Source organism: Gopherus flavomarginatus, chromosome 3, assembly GCF_025201925.1.
Source record: "Gopherus flavomarginatus isolate rGopFla2 chromosome 3, rGopFla2.mat.asm, whole genome shotgun sequence".
Lineage (NCBI taxonomy): Eukaryota > Metazoa > Chordata > Testudines > Testudinidae > Gopherus > Gopherus flavomarginatus.
The window spans coordinates 268038718-268061936 of NC_066619.1; the positions used below are offsets into that span (position 1 = coordinate 268038718).

Consider the following 23219-nt stretch of genomic DNA (forward strand, 5'->3'; position numbering starts at 1 on the left):
CAATCTTATCTACCCCCATCATCAGGATCTGCAGGAGAGTCTCAAAAGCTTATGGTCAATAGCATCAAAAGTTGCTGGACAATTAAAATAAAATCTCTACATGGAAACCTGAGTTCCCTCCATCCATCGGAGAAGATAATCAGCCAAGAAAATTAATGGATACACTCTGTTAAATCCAGGCCAAAAACCTGATTGAAAGCAGGAACGTCAAATAGAGCACCAATTACTTTTGTCCTCTTCCTAAGAAAGGGGAAGGTTGGAGATATGAAGGTGGCTTCTAACTGCTTGTTTGAGGGAAGTTGATAACCAGTATGTTGCTCCTTCAGATAGCTTAACTTCATAATAGCTCATGAAAATTAAGCTAAGTGCTTTCCTGCTTTATTTATGTATGCATCCAAAACACATCTTGAAGCATATTAAGGTTGCAAAGTCAAGGACTCAGAAGTTAGGAAATGTCCAAATTAAAGCTGCTTGTGTTAAAGCTTCATTTGGCACCCTTGCATTATGATTTAGACTTTAATTACATGATTACATACTATTATTTTCCACAGGGTCTCTGTCTCATTCAGGGAATGGATAGTCACTCCATGTTTCTTTTATCCTCCACATTCCCTCCATACTTCTTCTCTTATGCAATCCCACCATCACCCTCTGCTCCTATCTATCCTCGTCACCAGCTGCTGCATCCCTCTGACCCTCTCTATCCTCTGGCTCCTGCAATCTCCAATATATTTCAGCCAGAGATACACAAATAACATGGTCAATTTCATCTCAAAAGGTTAAAGCATGGTAAAGTTATAAGCAACTGAAAACTCATCATATCATGGAAAACGTCAGGCAGTCTTAACTATAGGTGGTGCTACCAGCTGCGCCTATAATTCACCTTGATTAAATTCAGCCTTTAGCCGTAAGCAGAGTTTGATGTAGTTTGGTAGCAATATGTCTCTTTTAATAGACTGCTTTATTTAAATTCTTGTGCATGAAAAGAGATCTGTATGCACCTAACTGTGTAATAATAGTGGCTCATCCTTAAACCTTTGGGTCACAAATTCTGACCCAGTGAACTCCTTTTATTAACATTTTTACAGGCTAAAATAAACCTCTGAGGTGCATCTGATGTATATCTATAGTCCATTCCATCCAAAAAGCTTTTAAAGCTACAGTACAAGAAATGAGAAGTTTCTAGGAGTCCAGATCTCCTCATTCTTTTCAACTAAGTGGATATTCGTTACAACTGATGTTGTTGGTTTTGTTTTTTTTTCTTTTCCCCAAAGCCCCACTCAAAGGAATACCAAAACAAGCTCCATTCAGGAGTCCCACAGCACCTAGTGTATTTAGCCCTGCTGGAAACAGAACCCCTATACCTCCTTCAAGAACACCTCTGCGCAAAGAAAGAGGAGTGAAGGTAAGTAGTAGCCTTTTTAAATACTCTTGCATTTTCCCATTAGTGCCCAACCTCTAATCAAAAGTGAACAATAGTTTGACATTGGTTATAGAGCAGTTAATATTTTTTTTGTTAGTTTCCAAAGTATTTCAACAAATACTACAAATCAAATACTACTCTTTTAAAAATGAAAAACCAAATGCACAATTACAAAATGTGGAATAACTGGGTAGGTTGCAGTACTGCTGAAAAGGATCTATCTGGTGGTTGTACACCTCTACCCCGATATAATGCGACCCAATATAACACGAATTCAGATATAACGTGGTAAAGCAGCGCTCCGGGGGGCGGGGCTATGCACTCCGGCGGATCAAAGCAAGTTTGATATAATGCAGTTTCACCTATAACACGGTAAGATTTTTTTGGCTCCTGAGGACAGCATTATATTAGGGTAGAGGTTTAGTGGATCACAAATTTGAATATAAGCTGACAAAGTGATTAGGTTGCAAAAAAGGCTAATATTCTGGGGTGTATTAACAGGAATGTTGTATATTAGACATAAGAGGTAATTGTCTTGCTGTGCTCAACACTGGTGAGATCTCAGCTGCAGTATCGTGTCAACTTCTGAGCGGCGCATTTTAGGAGAGATGTGGCTAAATTGGAGAGAGTTCACAGCAAAAATGATAAAAGGTTTAGAAAGCCCGATCGATGATGAAAGGTTAAAAAACTGGGCAAGTTTAGTCTTGAGAAAAGACAGGGGGAGGGAGAGAAGGTATCTGATAAGTTTCCAAATACGTTAAAGGCTGCTTTAAAGAAGACAGTGATTGATCTCCATGTCTGCTGAAAGTAGGACAAGAAGTAATGGGCTTAATCTGCAGCAAAGGAGATTTAGATTAGATATTAGGAAGAACGTTCTAACTGTAAGGATAGTTTAGCTCTGGAATACTCTTCAAAAGGAGGCTGTGGAATTGAAGGTTTTTAAGAACAGGTTAGACAAACACCCTTTAGAAGTGGTTTAGGTATACTTGGTCCTTGGCAAAGGGGACTAGACTTGATGACCTCTCAAGGTCCCTTCTAGCCCTGCATTTCTGTGATTCTATGAAATACCTTTGGTAAGGCATTTCGGTTCAATAATTAATTTATTTTTTTTTTTGATAGCTACTAGATATCTCAGAGTTGGATATGGTTGGTGCTGGTCGTGAAGCAAAGAGAAGAAGAAAGACTTTAGGTTGGTACGACATGTCTGTATGGTGTATAAATGTTAATAACTGAAACTACATTGAGAACAAGATCCAGATATATCCTATCAATTTCATTTTCTTAAATCCAACTTTTAATTTAAAATTAACATCAACTCAGATGGGTTTAAACTTGAGGGGAGGTTCCTCCCTTTGGAAAAAATGGCTACTAACCTTCCATAACTGTTCTTTGAGATGTGTTGTTCATGTCTATTCCAAAGATGATGACTCCCAAGCCATGGCGCAGGTGGAGGATTTGGAGTTTATTGGCATGCTGATTGTTAATACCGCTTGGCTGAAACCTGCATCATCTCTAGCCTGTTGGGTGATGGCGTAATGGGATGCAAAATAGTGAACTGATGACCACGTTGCCGCTCTACAGATGTCCTGGTTAGGAACTGGAGCTACAGTCACCACTGAAGATGCCTGAGCCCTCGTAAAATGCGCCGTCAGGGCAGAAGAAGCAGGGACCTTTTGCCAGGTCGTAGCATATGTGGATACGTGATGATAAAATTCTCTGGGCCAAGACTAGAAGACCTTTTGTCCTGTCTCCAATGGCTACAAAAAGCCAAGTAGACTTTTTTTTTACATGATATTTAGTCTTTCTGTATAGGCTAGTGCACGTCTGATGTCCAGTGAGTGGAGTCTCTATTCCTCCTGTTGGCATGTGGCTTCGGATAGAAGAACAGTAGGAAGATATCCTGGTTACTATGGAATTGTGAGACCACCTTTAGAAGGAAGGCCGGATGTGGCTGCAATTGAACCGTGTCCTTGAAGAAGACTGTATAAGGTGGTTCCAAAGTAAGGATTCAGATCTCCAACACCCTCTGGCAGAAATAATGGCCACCAGGAAGGCCACCTTCCAGGATAGGTAGAGCAGAGATCACATTGCCAGCAGTTCAAATGGAGGTCCTATTAGCCTTGCTAACACCAAGCGGAGGTCCCAGGGAGGGAGTGGCTGCCGTATCTGAGGGTATAACCTCTCCAGGCCCTTAAGAAAATGACTACAATTAGAGTTTGAGAAAACAGAATGACCATTCACCCATGGGTGAAGAGCCGAGATCGCAGCTAGATGGACCCTAATAGATGACATGGTTAGGCCTTGTTGTTTCAAGTGGAGTAAGTAATCTAAAATGAAAGAAGTGGTGTTGATTGTGCAGGTGAAACACACTTCTGCATAGACCAGTTCAAGAATCTTTTCCACTTTGGCAGGTAAGTGGCTCTAATGGACAGTTTTCTGCTCCTTTAAAGCCCCTCACAAACGAGCTCAGAGCATGCTAGCTCTGTGGGGTTCAGCCACGGAACTTCCAGACTGTGAGATGTTCGTATGATGTAGATGGCTGTGGTCCTGGGAGATCAGGTCCAGAAATAGAGGCAGGCAGCTTGGCGTTTCCACCGAGAGGTGTAGTAGGGTGGTGAACCGTGCTGATATAGCCATGCCAGGGCTATTAGATGCATCTTGTCCCTTCTAACCTTCAAGACCTTGTGAATGAGAGGGATGGGAGGGAATGCGTAGAAGTGATGATCCGTCCAAGGGAGGAGAAAAGTGAGTGACCCAGAAAGGAGCAGAAGTGAAGACATTTCTTATTGTTATGCTTTGTCATGAGCAGATCTAACTGGGGAGTCCCCCACGTCTCAAAGATGCCTTTCACGACATCTGGACAGAGGGACGACTCGTGGTGGTTGGAAAAGGATCTGCTGAGGTGATCCACTGGCTCATCCTGTGCCTTGGAAGATAGGAGGCTTTGAGGTAGATCAAGTGAGCTAGGCAGAATTCCCACAAGAGAGAAGCACACTCCACACTGCTTCTTTTATATAAAATATTGCTATTGTGTTTGTAAGAACCAACATGCACTTGCCCTTCAGATGGGGTTGGAAGGCCTGACAGCCTAGGCAAACTGCCCTGCGCTCCTGATGATGATGTGTTAGCAAGAGCTCTTCCAGAGACCAGAGTCCCTGAGTCCTGAGGGTCCCAAAGTAAGCTCCTCAGCCCATTGCTGACATGTCTGTGACAACAGACATTGATGGTTGGGGTCTCAAGAATAGGACTTGGTTTGGTCTAACCACCAAAGAAAGGAGGCGATCACTGATGAGGGAAGGGTGATGACCATGTTCAGGTATACCATGCCTAAAAGGGTCTGAACTGTAGTCTTGCTTGCTTCACCACATAGGTTCATGATGCCATATGGCACAGGAGCTTTAGGCAGTCTCATACCATGGTAATCGGGTGGCTTCTGAAGCTTTCTATGAGCACCCCTATTGTTTGGAACTGGGTTTCCAAGAGGAAGGCTCTGGCTTGGATCAAACAGAGTTGCCCTGATGAATTTTGTCTTTTGAACTGGAGAGAAAATAGACTTCTGTATATTTATTAACAGACCTATGTCCTAGAAAGTTGACTATGTTATACATGTCTCCATCTGGGCCTTGTTCCGACCTCTGATCAACCAGCTGTTGAGATAAGGGTAGACCTGAACCTGGTCTCCTCAGGAAGGCTGCCATGCACTTTGTGAACACCCAGAGGGCTGCTGACAGGCCAAATGGGAGAATGGCAAATTGGTAGTACACATGATTCACAATAAATCCGAGGAACCTTCTGTGTCCCTGAAAGATTGAAATATGAAAATAAGCATCCTTCAAATCGAGGGCAGCATACCAGTTCCCTGAGTACAGGAAGAGAATGATGAAGCTCTTTTATGCTAGAAGTTGCTTGTGAGAAGGGTCCCTAAAGAGAGATGGGGGAGGGGGGTTTGCGAAAGAAGGGAACAACTGAATTGAAGGGTGTATCCCAGTGATCTGAGGTAATATGGGCCCACTCCTGATAGAAGTGGAATAATGGTCCACAAAAATTGGGGAAATCTGATCCATACATTGTCCTTATATGTTGTCCCCGAGTGTCCCCTCAAAAGGTCTACCACCCTGCCGATTGTCTTGGGGGGCAGGCATGGAAGCAGATGAGGACTAGAGTAGAGGTCTTCTCTTGTACTGTCTGCTCCTCCTCTCAATATAGTCCTGTAGGGACTGGGGCAGGAAGAAGTGAGCAGCTGGTTGGGGCTTTTAGTGGTCCTAGAAAGGGCTGATGTATGTAGCCCTAGGACTTCAGGGTGGCTCTTGAGATCTTGAGGCTGTGCATTTTGATGTCTCTTTGCTCTGAGAAGAATGACATACTCTCAAAAGGGAGGTTCTGTAAGGTCTGCTACGCCTCATAGGATAGACCCGAGGATTGAAGCCAAGAGCCTCTCCTCATAACTACCGTCGAAGCCATTGACTGAGCTGCAGAATCTACCATGTCCAAGGCTGCCTGTAGAGATGCCCTTGCCACAGATTTTCCCTCCTCAACTAGGGCTCTGAATTCACTTCTGGACTCCTGTGGCAATAGCTTCTTGAATTTTGCCATCAAGTTCCAAGAATTAAACTCACAGCAACTCAGGAGCACTTGCTGGTTTGCGATCCTGAGCTGGAGGTGCCTGTTTAATAGACTTTTCTGTCAAAAATAAAGAAGTGAAGTTTTTTTACCCACGAAAGCATATGTCCAAATAAATCTGTTAGTCTTTAAGGTGCTACCAGACTCCTTGTTGCTTTTCTGCCAAAGGAGTCTAATTTTTTGGCATCTCTGGTCTTAAGGGTTGGACTTTGCTGACCCTATTGCTCCCGCTCATTGGCCACTGATACCAGTGAACCCAATGGTGGATGGATGTGAAGGAATTCAAACCCCTTTGCTGGAACAAAGTACTTTTCTCTATCCTTTTAACCATTGGTTATAGGGACACTGGGTCTGGCATAAGACCTTGATGGGGTCCATAATGGCTTCGTTTAAGGGCAAAGCCACTCATGAGGGCCTGATGCAGCAGGAATATCCACCAGGGCATGGAAGGGCTCTGTAATCTCTACGTTCCCCCAGGTTTTGAGCTACTCTTTTGAGGATCTCCTGGTGTTCCCTATAATCATCATTATACGGGAGGGTGCTATGCCTGTTCCCTCCGTTGCCTCGTCAAGAGAGAAGGAAGAGGAGGCCTGTACAGGCAAGTAGCGCTGTTCCTCATTCTCAGCATCGGCTGGGTCTCGCAGTGCTGGGTCTTGATATTTAGCACTGGGCTCAGTACTGGAACATGGGCCCTGTTCTGAGAGATGTGTTGGGGGCGCTGCAGATTCTGAAACAACGGAGTAGGATCCTCTGGACTATGACGCATGGACTGGTGGAAAGGCCCAGGCATTCCAGAAAAACTATTGTAATGACATTTGCCACTGCACTGGTGGAATGTCCTGGCCTATGTCCACCATTGGGTAACACTGGCTGGAGCAGTGCTGGCTCCTGCAGGTGACATACAACTCTGAGTCAGATTCCGAGGACTCCCTTCCAGGTGACCAGGATGGAGTGGTGCTGGGAGGGAGGATACTGGTGCTGTGCCATCATGGCTGGTTTCCCTTTTGATGGCATCTGGGGCCATGGTGCCGTGGGAGCTCTTGTCTCTGGTGCCGCCACTGACAGCTGCTGTACAGCAGGGGATGGCGGTGCTGGGAGCAATGATACCTCCCTTGGCCTCAAACACCTCTGGTGTGGATGGCATCAACAGAGTAGTTGGGCTCGAATGGACCCTCCACCACGAGAGAGCCAAAGGTGTTGGACTCAATGGTGCCCTTTCCGGGGCTGGAGTCAACAGTACTGGGCAAATTGCTGGCGCCTTAGAGCAGTCTGGCATGGGTCGCAGTCTGCCAGTGTCTCTGTGTCTCATGGATTTTGGGATTGGGAATCTCCCCCATCCATCATCTGCTACTTTCTCAGCACCGGCGATGGGAAGCGGTGCTGAGAGTTGTTTACAGGAGCGATCTTCTTTGGCATCAGAGATGCCCGGTGCCAGAAGTCCTGAAAAGCAGAAGAAACATCCTTTCTAGGCACCAGAGAAGCAGAATGGTGCTGCATCTCTCTGAGAAGCCAGGATGCTTCTTCTTGAGGCCAAAGTACTTGGTTCTGAGTCGAAGTGGCTCGGCTCCAAGGGAGGATGAAGTGCCACCACCATGAGGAATAATTTAAGTCTGATGTCCTTTTCTCTCTTAGTGTGGGACCTGAACCCTCTACAGATTCTGCAATGCTCCTGCATGTATGCTTCCCCCAGACATTTGAGGCAGCTGGAATGGCGGGTCACTAACAGACATAGGCTTGTGGCACGACGCACAAGGCTTAAACCCTGGAGACCGAGGCGTGCTCCGGTGCTAGGGGAATGGGTAACCCTGCTAAGCAGGTTACAGTAATCTAAACAGAAACTTAACCACTACAAATAATTATGTACAGTGGAAGAACAAAGCCCACTGAGAGGGGTACTTGTGGGAAAATGTAAGAACGAGCTGAAGTTCCAGCAACTGTCACAGATGGTAAGAAGGATGGGTAGAACCCTTTATAGTGGCGTTACGAGCACACCACTCCAGGGGGCACCAAAGCTGACCTGACAGATACCACTGAGGGAAAAACTTCCCAGTGGCGGTGCTCAGGGTGAGCACACACCTACTTTGGAATGGACATGGGCAAGCACTTGAAGAATTTAAAGGTAGCCATGTTTGTTTCTGAATTCCACTACTTAAAATGCCATATGCCCTGGAAATATGTTGAGAGGGTTGAACTATCTGTGCTCTTGTGAACATATAAACATCCCAACAAAGATGAATGTGACATTAGCTTTTCCTTTTGTGTTGCAGTTAAAAAAAAAAAAAAGTTCTGAAATATTTTGTATTCTATAGTTATTACATAACTAAGTGGAATTTTTAAAGGCTTAATTTTGAATCATTATCTAAGTGGTATAAAGGGTCTTCAAGATTTATGTTGAATGATCTTAAAAGAATGAAAAAACATGTTAAGCATTATTTAATAATCCTGAATGAAAAGATTGGGCTACTTAAACACATGCGGAAAACAAATTAGGTGACATGGTTTTCCTGGAACACTTTCTTCAATTTGCAGTTTGCTAAATGAAAACAAATCTCAATTCATTTTTGTAAGATACAAAACAAGTTAAATTCATTTTTATGAATGAAATCACAGTTGTAATAAGTGTTGTGATGGATAGCTGTGCTTGGTTTCTCTGAAGCTGGCCTGTTCTGTCTGATTGCTCAGATTCAATATCTTGGTGAAATATAATTTTTGTGGTTAATTTAAGCTTCAGCTTGATTATGAAACCACTTGGGTATTTTTATATGAAAAATGTTGATTTTTTTACCAGCATTGTAACACGTGTTTTTTGTTTTGGTTTTTTTAAAGTAATTTTTATCAAAATTGTCTTTATCTTTTTTACATGGATCACTCTAAAAAAATCTAGTTCAGGAATTAGGAAGGTTAACTTGAACTAACTCATCTTTTCTATCCAATAGATACAGAAGTGGTGGAAAAACAAGCCAAAGAGGAAACAGTAGTGGAAAATGCAACTCCAGATTATGCTGTTGGCCTTGTGTCTACCCAGGTAGGACTTTAAATTGCAGTGAAATTGTGCTGCATGATGCTGGGATATTTTATTCTAAAGGCTAGTTCTGTATCACCTTTAAAGCTTACCTCTAAGTGAATAATTATTTTGTAATGATTGCACAAAATATTGTTCTATTCTTGATGTATTTTGCTAATAATATACAATGCAGAATGAACACTTACATGTGTTCTAGGAAAACTAGTGAGAGCTTTTAGGGTCGATCTTCTCTTCTGAGGGTTAGAAGGGGATGCGAGGTATTTGTGGAAGCCGAAAGGTTATCATTGCAAGCTGCTAAGTCTGTATAGACTTGGAATGACTGACAACATCTCAGGGAGTTTCTGGTGTTGTACGACTTATCTGCACAGGGAAGTTATACCAGTAAAAGGTAGGCTGTGAATTCAAACTGCACTTGTTACACCAGTATAAGTCCCTGTGTGGACACTCTATTATACCAGAATAAGAGTGCCTTTTTCCAGTTTAGTTGATATTGCGTTGGAAGCCGTTTAAGATAAGGCAGTCTTATTCTGGAGTCGTTACTGATATAATTATAGCAGTTAACTATCATTGTATAATTGGAAAAATCTCCCATGTAGATAAATTCTTAAGCAAGTGCCAAAAAGAAAGCGCTAATGGAGAAATAGAGAAATGACAAAGTTGACATTACATGTAAAAGGTCAGAATTTCCATGCAGTCATGTTGTATATGGTTGCAAAACCATTTACTGTTTTACAGAAACTTGGCCCTCTGAACAATGAGTCTGCACTACCTTCTACAAGCTATTTGCCTGCAACACCCAGTGTGGTTCCATCTTCGTCCTATATCCCAAGCTCCGAAGTGCAGCCAGGTAAAATCATTTTTGCTAATGGCACTTTATTAATACATTGGTTCTCATATACATTTTTGCTGCCATTCATTTGTAATTACAAATGCAGGTCACAGTCCTTCAACCCTCCCTGGTGTAAATAATCTCACTGACTTTAATAGGACTATTAGTGTAAGGGTTGCAGGAGAAGGCTTGTAGTTTTTAGTAACAAAAGACATATCATTTACATTATTTTTAAAAGAAAATTCTTACTTTAAAAGTAGCTTTGAAATCACTTTTAATTATAGATCTGACTAAGGCAAAGATTCTTTATCCCCTTAAATGGTTCGTTTGCTTGGTCTTTTTATAGGCAATCTGATTGTAAGCCATTAGGAATGTACATTATTAGTCAAAAGATTGCCCTGTGGCCTGGGTGTGTGAAGGAGAGAGAGGTACTTTCTTAAGTGCTAAACAATAATTGTATAAATTATTAAAGGCTTACTGCTTAACACATGGTGTTCAACCACAACCTATCTTTCTGTCCACCCTCCCACGTTTTTCCTTTGCGTTTTTATGAAGGTCTTTTAGGTACAGTTGAGCGCTTAAATTTTTCAAAAATCAAGTTACATTCAATAATAGAAAATAGGGAAGGGTTAAAATAAGTGCAGAATTAACCCTGGGATCAAAAGGTTTAACACTCCCCCTCTCTCCCAAACGCACAATGGAGCAGGGACTTGTCGTCATACAGGTCTGTAAGATATCTAATACACCTAAATAATAGTGATTCGTTAACAAAGCACTTTAGGATAAATTCACAGCCAACAAAGAACTGACATTTCAATTATATGCAACTTGCTTTACCCTGGTGCCTGTATACAGGTTCCTATCGTAGCAATGTTTACTTTTCAGTTCAGGAACTTTTGGCACAGTAGTCACTGTGGACGGGCGTATGTAGAATTTATACAAGCTTGGCTCAGAAACAGAGTTCCAAATCTCTCAGAAGCCCTGTATAAATCTGTCTCTGGCTGCAGTGCAGCTTGGCAGCTCTGGAAAGTACATGGTCTGAAGCATCAGCAATGTCAGCTGCTAGTGTTTTCTCTGTTAGCATTGTATCTAACTGCAAAAAAAGCATCATGTAAAGCTCTGAGTCTTGCTAGTTGCATTTTATTTTTCCTTTCTAACTATTTCTTTTGGATCGTGTGTGATATCTGTATTTTGTAGCCAGGGAGTTTAACATTGTCTTGTTTAATTAAAGTACATATAATGAAGACCAAATATTTTGGTTTACTGTCATTTGAACTTGCATAGATCTCTCTCTTCCAAGAATCTTTAAGTGTCTTAGACAATCAACGTCCTTGTCAGATAAAAGTATTTACTGTTTTTCAGATGGAGAAGATGAGATACAGAGGTTAAGTGACTTGCCTGGGGTCACATGAGTTAATGCCAGAGCCAGGGATAGAACTAAGAGATCCTAACTCCCAGTATTGAGCTTTCATTGGCAGAAAAGACTACCTCTCACACTCTGTAATTAATACAAACCTCCCTCCTACTTCTTTAGAATAAACATGAAAGCTTGCCAAAGGTTGTGTTTTCCAGCGTCCATGTCCATTAGCTTTAGTAAATAAATGAATAAAATATAATCCACGCTAGAATTACAGGTCCCCAAATTATGTGCCCCCTAACAATTCTTATCAACCACTTTGTTTATGCAGTTCATAGTTAATCCTGAAATTCACTGTGGGTGGAAAAATTGGCTCCTAAAACTGGATGCACAATTTACAAATTGGGCAACAGTAAACAGTGTCAAAAACACAAATTATACCAGATTAAATGTCTTAAAGTAAAAAGTAGAGAACCATATGAACCTTGAATTCTGGGGGCTTATTCAAATATACCGTCTCAATTATGCATACATTTTCTATTTCTTCATACCAACTGTCCATGAAATAAATAGGCAACCTATTTTTATAGTGGCCCTCAAATTTACAAGGGGTGTACCACATTCACCATTTGATTAACCTCTTCTACCTTTACTTATGCTTCAGTTGATCTAAAAGTTCTTGAAAACCTTAGATTTATATATTGTTTGTCTGTCTTTTTTAGTCCTTTTCCCTCTTAATTTGTGGTGACTGTATCTCTTTATTTCATATACCCCTTATGGCTTTGAATGCCCTCTCTGGTTTTCACGGTCAAGGTTAAGAACCTCTTTCTTTAAATATTTTGTTTCGTCGTTGTGGCAGGAAATATTTTTAATTGGTCAGTGCCATACTTCACATATTTGGGAGCGAATTGCTTTATAGTTTGACCTTGTGTTTTATGTAATACAACAAACTGTGCATCTTGGATCACTCTGGCTACTAACAACCTCCAAGAGAAAAGCTGTTAATGTGGTGTCTTGCTGAAATCCCAACTCATGCACTTACATTCTGCCAATTTTTTTCTCCTCCTTTTGCGCTCTGTGCCCCCCCCATCGAGTTTCAATTGAAACTCGGTCATATTCATCACTTCCTGCCCTAAATTGTTTATAAAGATGCTAAGCTTTGTTAAATAGTAGAAGCATTTTCAATAGCCCCTAAGTAACTTAGGAGTCAGTGGGACTTAGGGGCTTTTGAAAATTTTACCCAGCTTCTTTGTTTAAGCCAAGAATAAGCTGCATGTCATGGTAAGCTAAGTAATTCATTGATAGGTACAGTTTGTAAAGCTGTGTGGGAGTCTTCAAATGACAAGATTATAACTGGATAAATTGTAGAATCTGTGACTGATGTCATTGTCTGTCTGGGATTTTCCTCTAAAATGTTTTGAGTTCAAACTGGATTTGAAATAGTTACTGTGTGTGGTTTTGAGGTTTAATTGTACTAGTTGCTTATCCGCTTCGGGAGAGAAGGGAGCAGGCCTCTTCAGTAACCCTTTCCTTTTCAGTGGTCCTCTAAACAACAGGTGATCCAAGGACGATTTTAATTCTGTAATTCTTGTTGCTTAGCCTGTTTTTCAATCTATCTTCTCAATATTCACTGACTGGCTGAGACTAGGAATTAATTCTGACTTCCTTTGGGAAGTTGCTTCTAATTTTAGTTTGAATAATGAAATGTTTCTCTAATTTAGCTCCTGCATAATAGGTATTCCTATAATTGTGCTATGCTTATAATTATGGAGTAGAACTCAAATTTATAAAGCAGACTCCATTAAATACAAATTTCACTGCTAAGTATAGTGCAACTCAGATTTGCCAGTTGGAAGTCCCCAAACTGTCTCCCATTATTGCTAAAGGGAATGCAGTGGAAAGGGAGAGAGAATGTAGTTTTTCAAATGTGATTAAATGAGCCATTTATTTTATTTATAGATTACATCACTAAAACATGGCTCTCTGGAACTCTTGTCTGTCTGTATCTAGGTACTTTTAAAAGGCACCGTAGTATCCAAGACCCTTATCCAATTGTAGGTGTGGGTTTTTTAAATTATGTTTCTTCATGCAGCTGGATCTGTGAGAGAGGCCATACAGACAAACAGACAACCTGAAGAGCCTACAGCTCCAAACACGACTCCTCTTCCTGCTCAGTTCAAACAACGAACACCCATGTATAATAGTAACTCAAATCCAGCTGCAGCCACACCGACTTCACCTCTAACACCTACTACGCCTCCCGCCATTTCCCCTGCCTCACAACCTCCACAAGTAGCTCCCCAGACTCCGCAGCAGCCACCACCCAAGAAAAGCCTTTCTCTCACGGTAAGTAGGAGTGTAATCTGTAGATTAGCAGTGACTGTACAGTGGAAGAAGATAGCAATTGATCATCCTAAAGTGAAAGCTTTGAATGGTCAGATATTGTAAAATGCAGGAAATGTCAGACACTCAAATTGCTGGACTACATCTCTTTTCTGTTGCTGATTAAGGTCACGATCCTGTAAACTTTAATGCACATGCCTGAAGTTAAGTACATGAGTAGTCCCAGGTCATAGAGTTCTATGGCCAGAAGGCACCATCAGATCCCTAGTCTGACATCCTGTATGTCACAGACCACCAACACTATCCAGCAGCTGCACGCTAAACCCAACAACTAAACTTAGACTGAAGTATTACAGCCTACAAGGGGATTAGACTATTATGCGCCACCGGCAGAATGGGAGGGACTGAGGTGCATCACTACCCAAGGCCTCTGCAATGGAAGGGAAATGGTTTAAGTGAGAGAGACCCAGATAATCCGGGCAAGTGACATTTCATGCTGCAGAAGAAGTCCAGACAGGGAGAGAGACTCTCTAACCTGGGGGGAAATCCCTTCTTGACCCCACATATGGCAATCAGTTAGAGCAAGAATCAGCCAGCTAAGCATGTGAGAGGGAAAATGTTCAGTACCACCTCAGAGCACAGGCCTGCCCCCATCCAGTGTCCCAGCTCCAGCTGTGGCCATCTCTGATGGTTCAGAGGTAGGAGATCAAACAAAACAGAATATATTGGGGGTGGGGAGCTGGAATTCCTTCCTGAACCCTGCAGGTGACCATGAGCATGAGCTTTAGGTCTTCAGTGTTAAGTTAAGCATGTGCATAAGGGTTGGAAGAATCATGGCCTTAAGAAAGGGTTGTGTGACTCCCCCCCCCCTTCTTTTTAATGATTTTGCTATATTAAGTCTGTCTCTCTCTCTCTCTCTCTCTCTCCAAAAAAAAAAAAAATTCTCTTTAATGAAAACTGTCCCAGCAGCAGCCCGATGGCCTGCAAGTCTGGGTAGGAAGAATCTGTAACGTCACAAAAGGGATGGAAGAAACAGATGCTCCTGAACGTCCTCAGTGATTTTTTTTTTTTTCATTTACATAAAATTTTAACACTTTGTTCCCTTGCCACCTCTCCACACACACAAGTCAGTAAAGTGGACTCTTCCCCCTCCATAAAAAGAAATTCTTCACCACATGGGTTTTTTCCGCTTAAAAAAACTTCTACAGCAGAAGCAGCTGAAGTTTGAAATGTGCTGGTGTAGTCCTTAAGGAAAAGTGGAGCAGAGGTGTCCCTGAGAGGTCTGTGCTCTGTCACAGAAGTGACTGCCTTAAAATTGTGTGAAAATGGGGCTTATAATGTGAACTCTTTTACAACCTCAACAATGTGTGCCGCTATGTGCCTGTTATAAAAAGGCATGAGTGGACTTATTTTCTATAAGAATAAAGATCACCATGTAGCCTGTGTCTCATCTTGAATGTTGAATGTAACTTACTGTGTTCTTCAGTAGCACTTTCTCCACCGAAATACACACTTTCTTTAATATGTTGCAGAGGGAGCAAATGTATGCCGCACAGGAAATGTTCAAGACTGCAAACAAAGTTACCAGGCCAGAAAAGGCTCTTATCCTTGGGTTCATGGCAGGATCCAGAGGTATGTATTACAACCAGTGTTATTTGGAGGATCAGTAGATGCTGTGAAGCACCACTAAAATGTAAAGATGTGCTGCTTTAGTGATAATCTGGGCAGGATCTTATTTTATGGCTTAAATGTAATAATTGGGAGGATCAGGGAAAGAGTCTGTTCTAAAGGTATGGAGTGCCTCACTGCGCTTTCTTGCAACAGCTGAACTATTTAGTTGCCCCTACAAGAATGCATTGGAAAGCTTGTATGGCATGGCTGTGTCAACATACCAGCTGAAGTCTAAAGTCTTGTGAGTGTTGGTTGGAGGGGTGCTGACATCTGACTGCTCTGACAAACTGTATTTTTGTAGTTATAAAATGTGCCCTTCAGGACATGCACATACTTCAGTAAATAACAAATAACTGTAATACCATTGCTCGTACACAAGCATATAGTGGACCTCAGGGGGCACCCACCCCTACAGACCAAACCAGTCCACACTCTCGTCAGGTGAAAATACTTGTGAATAGGCCTTGTGCTGTGCTCGGAAGGTCAGTAAGTGCGGGTGCTGTCAGACCAGGATGAGGAGGGAGCTCAAGAGTACAGAGCCTCTTCACTAATTCGCTAATGTTTTAAATGTGGCAAATATTGACTCAAGCACATCAGGTGACCTCAAATGCTATGATAAATCTCAGAGAGAGCAAGCCTGGTCCTAAGGTATAAACCAAAAGTTAACACTTTGGATAGTACCCAGAGGAGAATTCAGTGCCACTGCAGTTCTTGAGAACTGATGCAGTTGTCCATGAGTTAACTTCACCTCCTGCACCAGCTGTAACTTCTGTCTTAATACACAAGGCTCTCATCACCATAGTGTGAGCACTCTGGTGCGTAGCCCATGCAGAATACATTACAGTAATCCTCTCTGAAGATGACAAAGGTGTGAAATACTGTGGTGGGGCCTGGATCTGAAAGAGAGTCTTGTGCACCTTGCCAGGCACAGAGGAGGAAAGGTGCTCTTGACCCTGGACTGCTCCTGGGATTCCAGGAACAAGAGGCTCCTCATTTACCAAACTCAAGAAGTACAAACCTATCACTAAATATTTCTTAAGAGATTCAGTAACACCTGCGGACCAAATCAAGTTTAGACTCAGCCAACTCATGTAAAGTGCATCAGTTGTACAAAGTGGCATTCATGTGCAGAGCACCTCCAAACTGAGCTTCATGGACAATTTATGCAATGCTGGAGTTATTACATATCTATAATAGGATGCAGACTATTTGGAGATGTATATTCTGTAGTAATACCTGACCTTTACAATGGAGTTCGTTAAGTGGCTGCAAATGACATGACTATATTTTTTAGCTTCTATCTGTATTATCTACAGTTCATGACGTAAATGTAACATGTAATAATCTTCCTAGTGGTGGTACTGCAGTGTTGGGTTGAGAGGTTTTCACTGAAGCAATGTTCATCCCATCTTCCAAAACAAATGAAATCTGTTAGGACTTGCAGCAAACTGTGTGTTAGCATTATAATAATTTAATTAGTTTTCTAAAGCTTAAAGCTGAACTGACATTTAAGCTCCCAAAGATCTCTTCATTAAGATCTCAAATCATTACCTGCAGAAATAAGAGTGACACACTGAAAGTTTTGCAAACATTGTCCCCCCCCCACCAGTTACCTTGCTAAGTCCTTAGTTTGGTCCCAGTTCCCTTTGTTATGTACTTCATGAATTTAAACTGTGATCTGTGAAAGTATGTGGCTTCCTGCGTCATTCCAGGTGCTAGTGATACTGAAGCTCATCAGGTTTTTGGTTTCTTCCTCCCTCTGGCCCTGGCAGATCCAAAGCTTTTCCTTACTCTTTAATTTTGCTAACTGGCTGTGTTGAAATGTCTTAACTTTCAGTTTGACTATGTATTTTTTTTATTTTTGTCTCCACAGAGAATCCTTGCCAAGAGCAAGGCGACATCATTCAGATTAAACTTAGTGAGCATACAGAAGTTTTACCAAAGGCCGATGGCACTGGGAGCACCACCATGTTAGTTGACACAGTCTTTGAAATGAACTATGCTACAGGCCAGTGGACCAGACTCAAGAAGTACAAACCTATAACTAATGTTTCCTAAGAGATTCAGTAACAACAAACTGCGGACCAAACCAAGACTAGAATCAGCCAGCTCCTGTAGAGTGCGTCAGTTGTACAAAATGGCATTCATGTGTAGGTTTCTTATTCCCTTCCAGAAGACAAGTTGTGGTGATCCAAACTAACTGGGCTCAGGTGACTGCAGTATGAAGATACTGTCAAACTGACAGATTTTTTTTTTTTTAAGGTGGCAGAAAAGTTAACATTTTATTCTGTGATTCAGGGTGCCAGAAATTGAGATCACAGCTGAAAATTTTGCTCTTCACTTTGAGAGCATTTCAGTTCCAAGCACTGAGGAAAGGACAATTACAGAATCACAGTTTACCACTAAGGGCATAGATTTTATTGCAGAATTATTTACTCTGACTACATGGGTTCCATCCACATACGGACACTTGCACCACCACAGGTATTTGCAGTTATTCCAGCAATTTGATTGCAGTAAATCTAACTACTGCGAGTGGTAGATGTCTAATGGCACCCACTGTGTGTTTAGCTTGTCTTTTCCAGCATCGTAGGGTGGTTTGAGAAGTTTTGTTACTCTTACTGTATTGTGAATATTAATGCCCAGCACGAGTTAATCTGTAATCAGTTGAGATGGAGGGGAACTAAATATCTTAACCTTTTATGCAGCAAAATTTATAATTTCCTTTAGTGTCAAACTTAAGATTGCCAAAAAAAATTCTCACCTAGCTTATGGGCTGCTTAGGGATCATAGCTCTTTGCTACCACATGAGGCGCACCGTGGAGATTAATCTCTGGCTCTTGTACAGCAGGCCCCCTGGGCAACATACCTTTCTCTTGGAGGGAACGAAGCTTGTTTTGTGCTTACATGCCTCTCAAGAGCAGTTGAGTGTTACTGCAGTCTTAAGAGTGGCTCTTCCAGCCAGAAAGTGGAAGGTTAGCGAGACTTGCCTTTATGGCAAATTCCTGTTTGTTTTTTTGTTCAGTGCAAGTTTGACTAAGGAGCCACTGGGCATTTGATGACCAAGGCCTGGACTACACAGTTTTTGTACTGGTACAGCTGTTGGGTGTGACATTCTTGAAAACTGATCTAGTTATACCAGTACAACCTCTAGCATGAATGCAGTTTTATACCCACATAAAGGGGTCTTATGCTTGTATAGCTTATTCCCATTCCCATACAGGAATAGCTATACCATACATGCACAGATGCCAATATAATTGTACCAAACTAGGAGGACTGTACCACTTTAACTGAACTGGTACAGTTAAAGCGGTACAGCTTGTGTGTAGACCAGGCATAAGTAGTGACTTCAGAATTTGGCCCTTAATGGAGACTTGCGTTAAATGTCCATGTTTAAATTTCTTTCAGCCAATCTCATGTGTGGGGTTGCACTTGCCTGGGAAGGTGATGCTGGGGAGGGAGAAGTACAAGGATAAGTCACATAACATTGTGTGAGACTGATGTGGGGCCTTGTGATGACTCAAGGTTGGCCTTAAAAAGGAATGTTAATCTATGACTTACGCCAACACAAGACCTTTTTCTAAGATAAAAGCAAATATCCCCTAAGTGATACATCCGTGTGCAAACATGGCCTATAGATACTGTCATTTAAATTTTTATATTGAGCATTTTTATTTTCAGATTATCCAGCTATGTGCCTATCTGAACAGGGTGAGCATTAATGAGGATATGTATTTACAACATTTTATTGTGATTTGATCAAAAGTATGTATATTTGCTCCAACAAAATTAAGGTCCAGAATATCCTAAATTAACTATTCTAATACTTAGTGGTTGAGTTGTACTGTTGGAACTTCTATTATCACTAAAGAGTTGTGTGCATATATCAGTGAGAGAATGGGACCCCTCAGCATAACTGTCACTCTGGAAGGTGCCCTCTACTTAATTACTCCATTTCTGCAGCGAGGTAGATTATTTTCCAACTGATACAAACCATCCAAACAAGCAACAGGAACAAGTTAAGATAAGTGGAGGGTTTTAGTTTTTAGAATGAATTCACTATGAGATGCATTCATAATGGTTATAACTTCTTTGATTTAATACATTACAAATGAAAGGCTAAAGTCAGAGTATGAAGGAAGTATTTGTCTTTTTAAAAATGTGTAAGGAATAAATTACATTCCTTTTCCATCTTGTTTGCTTTCAGGTTTTAAAATAGTCCATGTGATAACTAGTTTTCTATAAACTAAACCAGTGTGACACTTCTGTCTTAATTGCTACTGCTGTAATACATTTTTGTCTTCTGCTAATTAGAAATCTAATCAGAAATTAGATGAGGGGTTGGTTTTGTTTTATAAGAATCAATGTTTAGAGGACTGGACACCTCAGGGGATGTGCACTCACATCCCAAGTTATTGGTTTAAAACTTGGCCCTGTTTGGTAGTGATCAGAAGCTGTCATTTGGTGGGTCTTTAGTTTACATGAGATGAGTTGGGGCTTCTCAGTCCAGTGTCTAGTGGACAGACATTCACATCCCCAAAATTCAGCGAACAAAAGCAAGGACGAGGACTGCATGGGCAAGATGATGCCTCCTCTCCCTAAGTAGTCCCCTCCAGAACTCAGTTGAAGCATTAGAATGAAGCAGGATGGGGGAAACTTACACTGCTGCTACCTGCTCTGTACTTACTGTATAGATGGACAGACTTCACTCTCCAGGCCTATTCAGCTAAGACTAGTCATGTGCACTAAACCAATTAGTTTTTAAATAGTAACAAAATATTTTAAATTCATTCTCAGTAGAACTGAGACAATTTAACATTGCTATAATAATTAGCAATCTTATTTTTAAATACAAAAGCTTCTTTCTCTTGGCTGGATCTAGCCCTAAGGACTGTAAACTTATTTCAGCTAGCTCTGTATCTGTTGTCCTTCTTTAAAAAAACAAAAAATGAAATGAAAGTAGCCATTTAAATGTTTTTAGAATCATTACACTGCTGAGAAACTAAACTACATGGAGAGCCCTGCATCATAGCTTGGAAACACTGAACCAGTGCTGTGAGAAGAGGACAGCTAGTGCCAGATAGCTCAGGAAACAGCAAAGCAAGCACTTGAATTCCTGTATATTACTTAATCTTTCTTTTACAAAGCAAATCTGACTCCTTGAGCTTGATATTTTTTGTCTTAACTTTTCAGTCATTTAGATGCTAGGTGGATATTGTACATGAGGCTCAGCATTGCAAAGCTAAACAAAACCCAAGTTAACTCTAGAATGATGTGCTGAAGCCCCCCACTAACTAGGCATGGGAGGTGCACACATTGTTCAGGGCTAATGTTCTTAAAATCCATTTTCTTGTTTCCCTTTACTGTAGCCCAACATTCTAGGCCCTAGTCTGTGAGCCAGAACTTCACATGTGCATTGTGGGGCAGCTTCAGCAAACAAGAATGCCCCAGGGAATTTACATTGGGAGCAAAGAGGAGACCTCTTGTCTTTTTATCTTTTTAAGTTTGTGAAAGTCCCCCCAACCTGGTTACTGAGGGGCCACTCAGAATTAGTTTCTCTTTATTTAGTATTCTAAGGTGAAGTTTAGGATAGAAACAGGTAACATGGCACCTTTCTCTCCTCCTAGCTTTCATCTCTTCTGAGGTGAGGAAACACCTTTTCCTGACAAAGCATTCTCTAGTAATTCCCATCCAGCCCCCCAAAACACTGCCCAGTTCTTAGGATGACTAACTCTGTAGTTCTGGATTGGTGCCCTAAGGGTTCTCAGTTTTTATTTGTAGGTTCGCTATTAACCTTTCAGTCAAATAAAATAGGATGCTGGATGTGACAGGGAAAATCTTCTTTGAAGTAGTTAATGAAGTAGGCCCATGTGAAGTTGCTAATTTCCCCCACTTAATCTGTCAAAGTGCAGACCACTCAAATAAAAGAAACTTGATACTTTGGCATTGTAGAGCTTGAGGTTGGCTCGCACTTTCATAGCGAGATCTGACTAGAAGAAAGACTGAAAAATGTTAAGCCAGAGCCCACTGGGAATCTGGTGCCTTTAACAAGAAATGTCATTTTGTAAAATGTTACATCTATAGCATAGCCCGTATGTTTTCTATTGTTTTTTGTACAGTTGTAAATTCAAGATCTTCTGTCTTCGGGTACGTATTTTCAGTGTACTACAGTCTGTATAATAAAAGTTTAGATTTTCTAAAGAAACTGTAAGGTCAGTTTTTACAATGGTGTATTTCTACATATTGAGCTAACAGTTACCTAGTAGTGTGTACTAGCTGCCTGACAAAATGATCTTATGTCACAGTGCATATTATATATAATATAGCCCAGCTTTAAAATAAACTCACTGGGTTATTTATAGTACTTTTATGTAGTTACATTCTTTAAAGTTAGCACAGGTCAACTTTACTATATAGAACTACATGCAGGATAGGCTGCAGTTGTTAAGATGACACTTTGTGCCTAGTTTGGGTCACTGCTTGTTAATGAGATTGACAGTAGTGAATCCTGTTAATAATCTTTGTGTCTCAATCCTGACCATTCTCTGAAGAGCCATGTGGGACTGATATGAAAATATTTCAGACTCATAGGACTGGAAGGGACCTCAGAGGTCATCTAGTCCAATCCCCTGCATTCAGGGCGGGACTAAGTATTATCTAAACCATTCCTGACAGGTGTTTGTCTAACCCAAGGGTCGGCAACCTTTCAGAAGTGGGGTGCCGAGTCTTCATTTATTCACTCTAGTTTAAGGTTTTGCGTGCCAGTAATACATTAACGATTTTAGAAGGTCTCTTTCTATTAGTTTATAATATATAACTAAACTGTTGTATGTAAAGTAAATAAGGTTTTTTAAATGTTTAAGCAGCTTCATTTAAAACTAAATTAAAGTGCAGAGCCCCCTCGGACCAGTGGCCAGGACTCAGGCAGTGTGAGTGCTGCTGAAAATCAGCTTGCGTGCTGCCTTTGGCACCTGTGCCATAGGTTGCCCACCCCTGGTCTAACCTGTTCTTAAAACATGTTGACTTCAAAATAGCAGTACCCCTCCTTGTGTTCAGGAGGCTCAATTTTAATACACTGCCCTCTTTGTACAGCTTACTGCAGAGTAGCTGTACCAGCATCTTCAGAATGACCAGTATGTTTACTCCCTGATTTGAGTAGCAGAGATGTTATGCTCACCCTGCGTTCTTAACACCAGCTGCCATTGACTTAGTTGGCACTGGTACTGTTTCACATTCTAAATGATGTGGCTCTTGGCCTCCTTTTTAACTGTCTAGGTTCTTAAATCAGCACCAACCACTTTGTCCTGACTGGTACTGTATTAGCTGGGACACCCCTACTGTCGGACCCTAGATATGGTAAGCAATCATGGCTTTGCTCGGGTGTGTAACTTTCTACCACCTCCCTAATCCAAAAATACAACCCATACCACAGAGTTAAAAATAAACTTCAGGTATTTTGTTTCAAAATGGTTTATTTAAATGATGGTTGCTGGCAATTTCTTTACCTAATCCTCCCCCTCACCTTTTGTTGGTAATTAAAAAAAGACAATTTCCCTGTTACAGGGCCTATAGAACTCTAAGAAGCCTGCTGGCAGACCTGTAATAGATTTATTAAACCAGAGATGGCTAACCTGAGCCCGAGAAGGAGCCAGAATTTACCAATGTACATTGCCAAAAAGCCACAGTAATAAATCAGCAGTCCCCCCCAACTCTCCCCCCACCTCCAAGTGTCTCCTACCCACTAGCAGCCCTGCCACTCAGCACCACCTCCTCCCTCCTTGCCCCTCCTGATCAGCTGTTTTGTGGCATGCAGGAAGCCCAGGGGAGGAGCACGGACATGGCAGGCTCAGGGAGGGGGCAGGAAGGGGTGGAGTTGGGGGCAGGGCCTGTGGCAGAACCAGGGGTTGAGCAGTGAGCATCCTGCCTCAGCACATTGGTGCCTGTAACT

General features: G+C 41.6%; 1 protein-coding gene across 1 annotated transcript in view; it reads left to right on the forward strand.

Annotated features, from left to right (window-relative positions):
- Positions 1 to 21476, forward strand: part of NELFA (negative elongation factor complex member A) — a 37719-nt gene extending 16243 nt beyond the window's left edge. Inside the window, exons 5-11 of the mRNA XM_050947756.1 lie at positions 1275 to 1405; positions 2543 to 2612; positions 8980 to 9068; positions 9804 to 9915; positions 13347 to 13600; positions 15130 to 15229; positions 17142 to 21476. Coding sequence (XP_050803713.1) covers positions 1275 to 1405; positions 2543 to 2612; positions 8980 to 9068; positions 9804 to 9915; positions 13347 to 13600; positions 15130 to 15229; positions 17142 to 17326 — 941 coding nt within the window. The 3' untranslated portion in view covers positions 17327 to 21476. The remainder of the gene's footprint in view (positions 1 to 1274; positions 1406 to 2542; positions 2613 to 8979; positions 9069 to 9803; positions 9916 to 13346; positions 13601 to 15129; positions 15230 to 17141) is intronic.
- The last annotated feature ends 1743 nt before the right edge of the window (positions 21477 to 23219 follow it).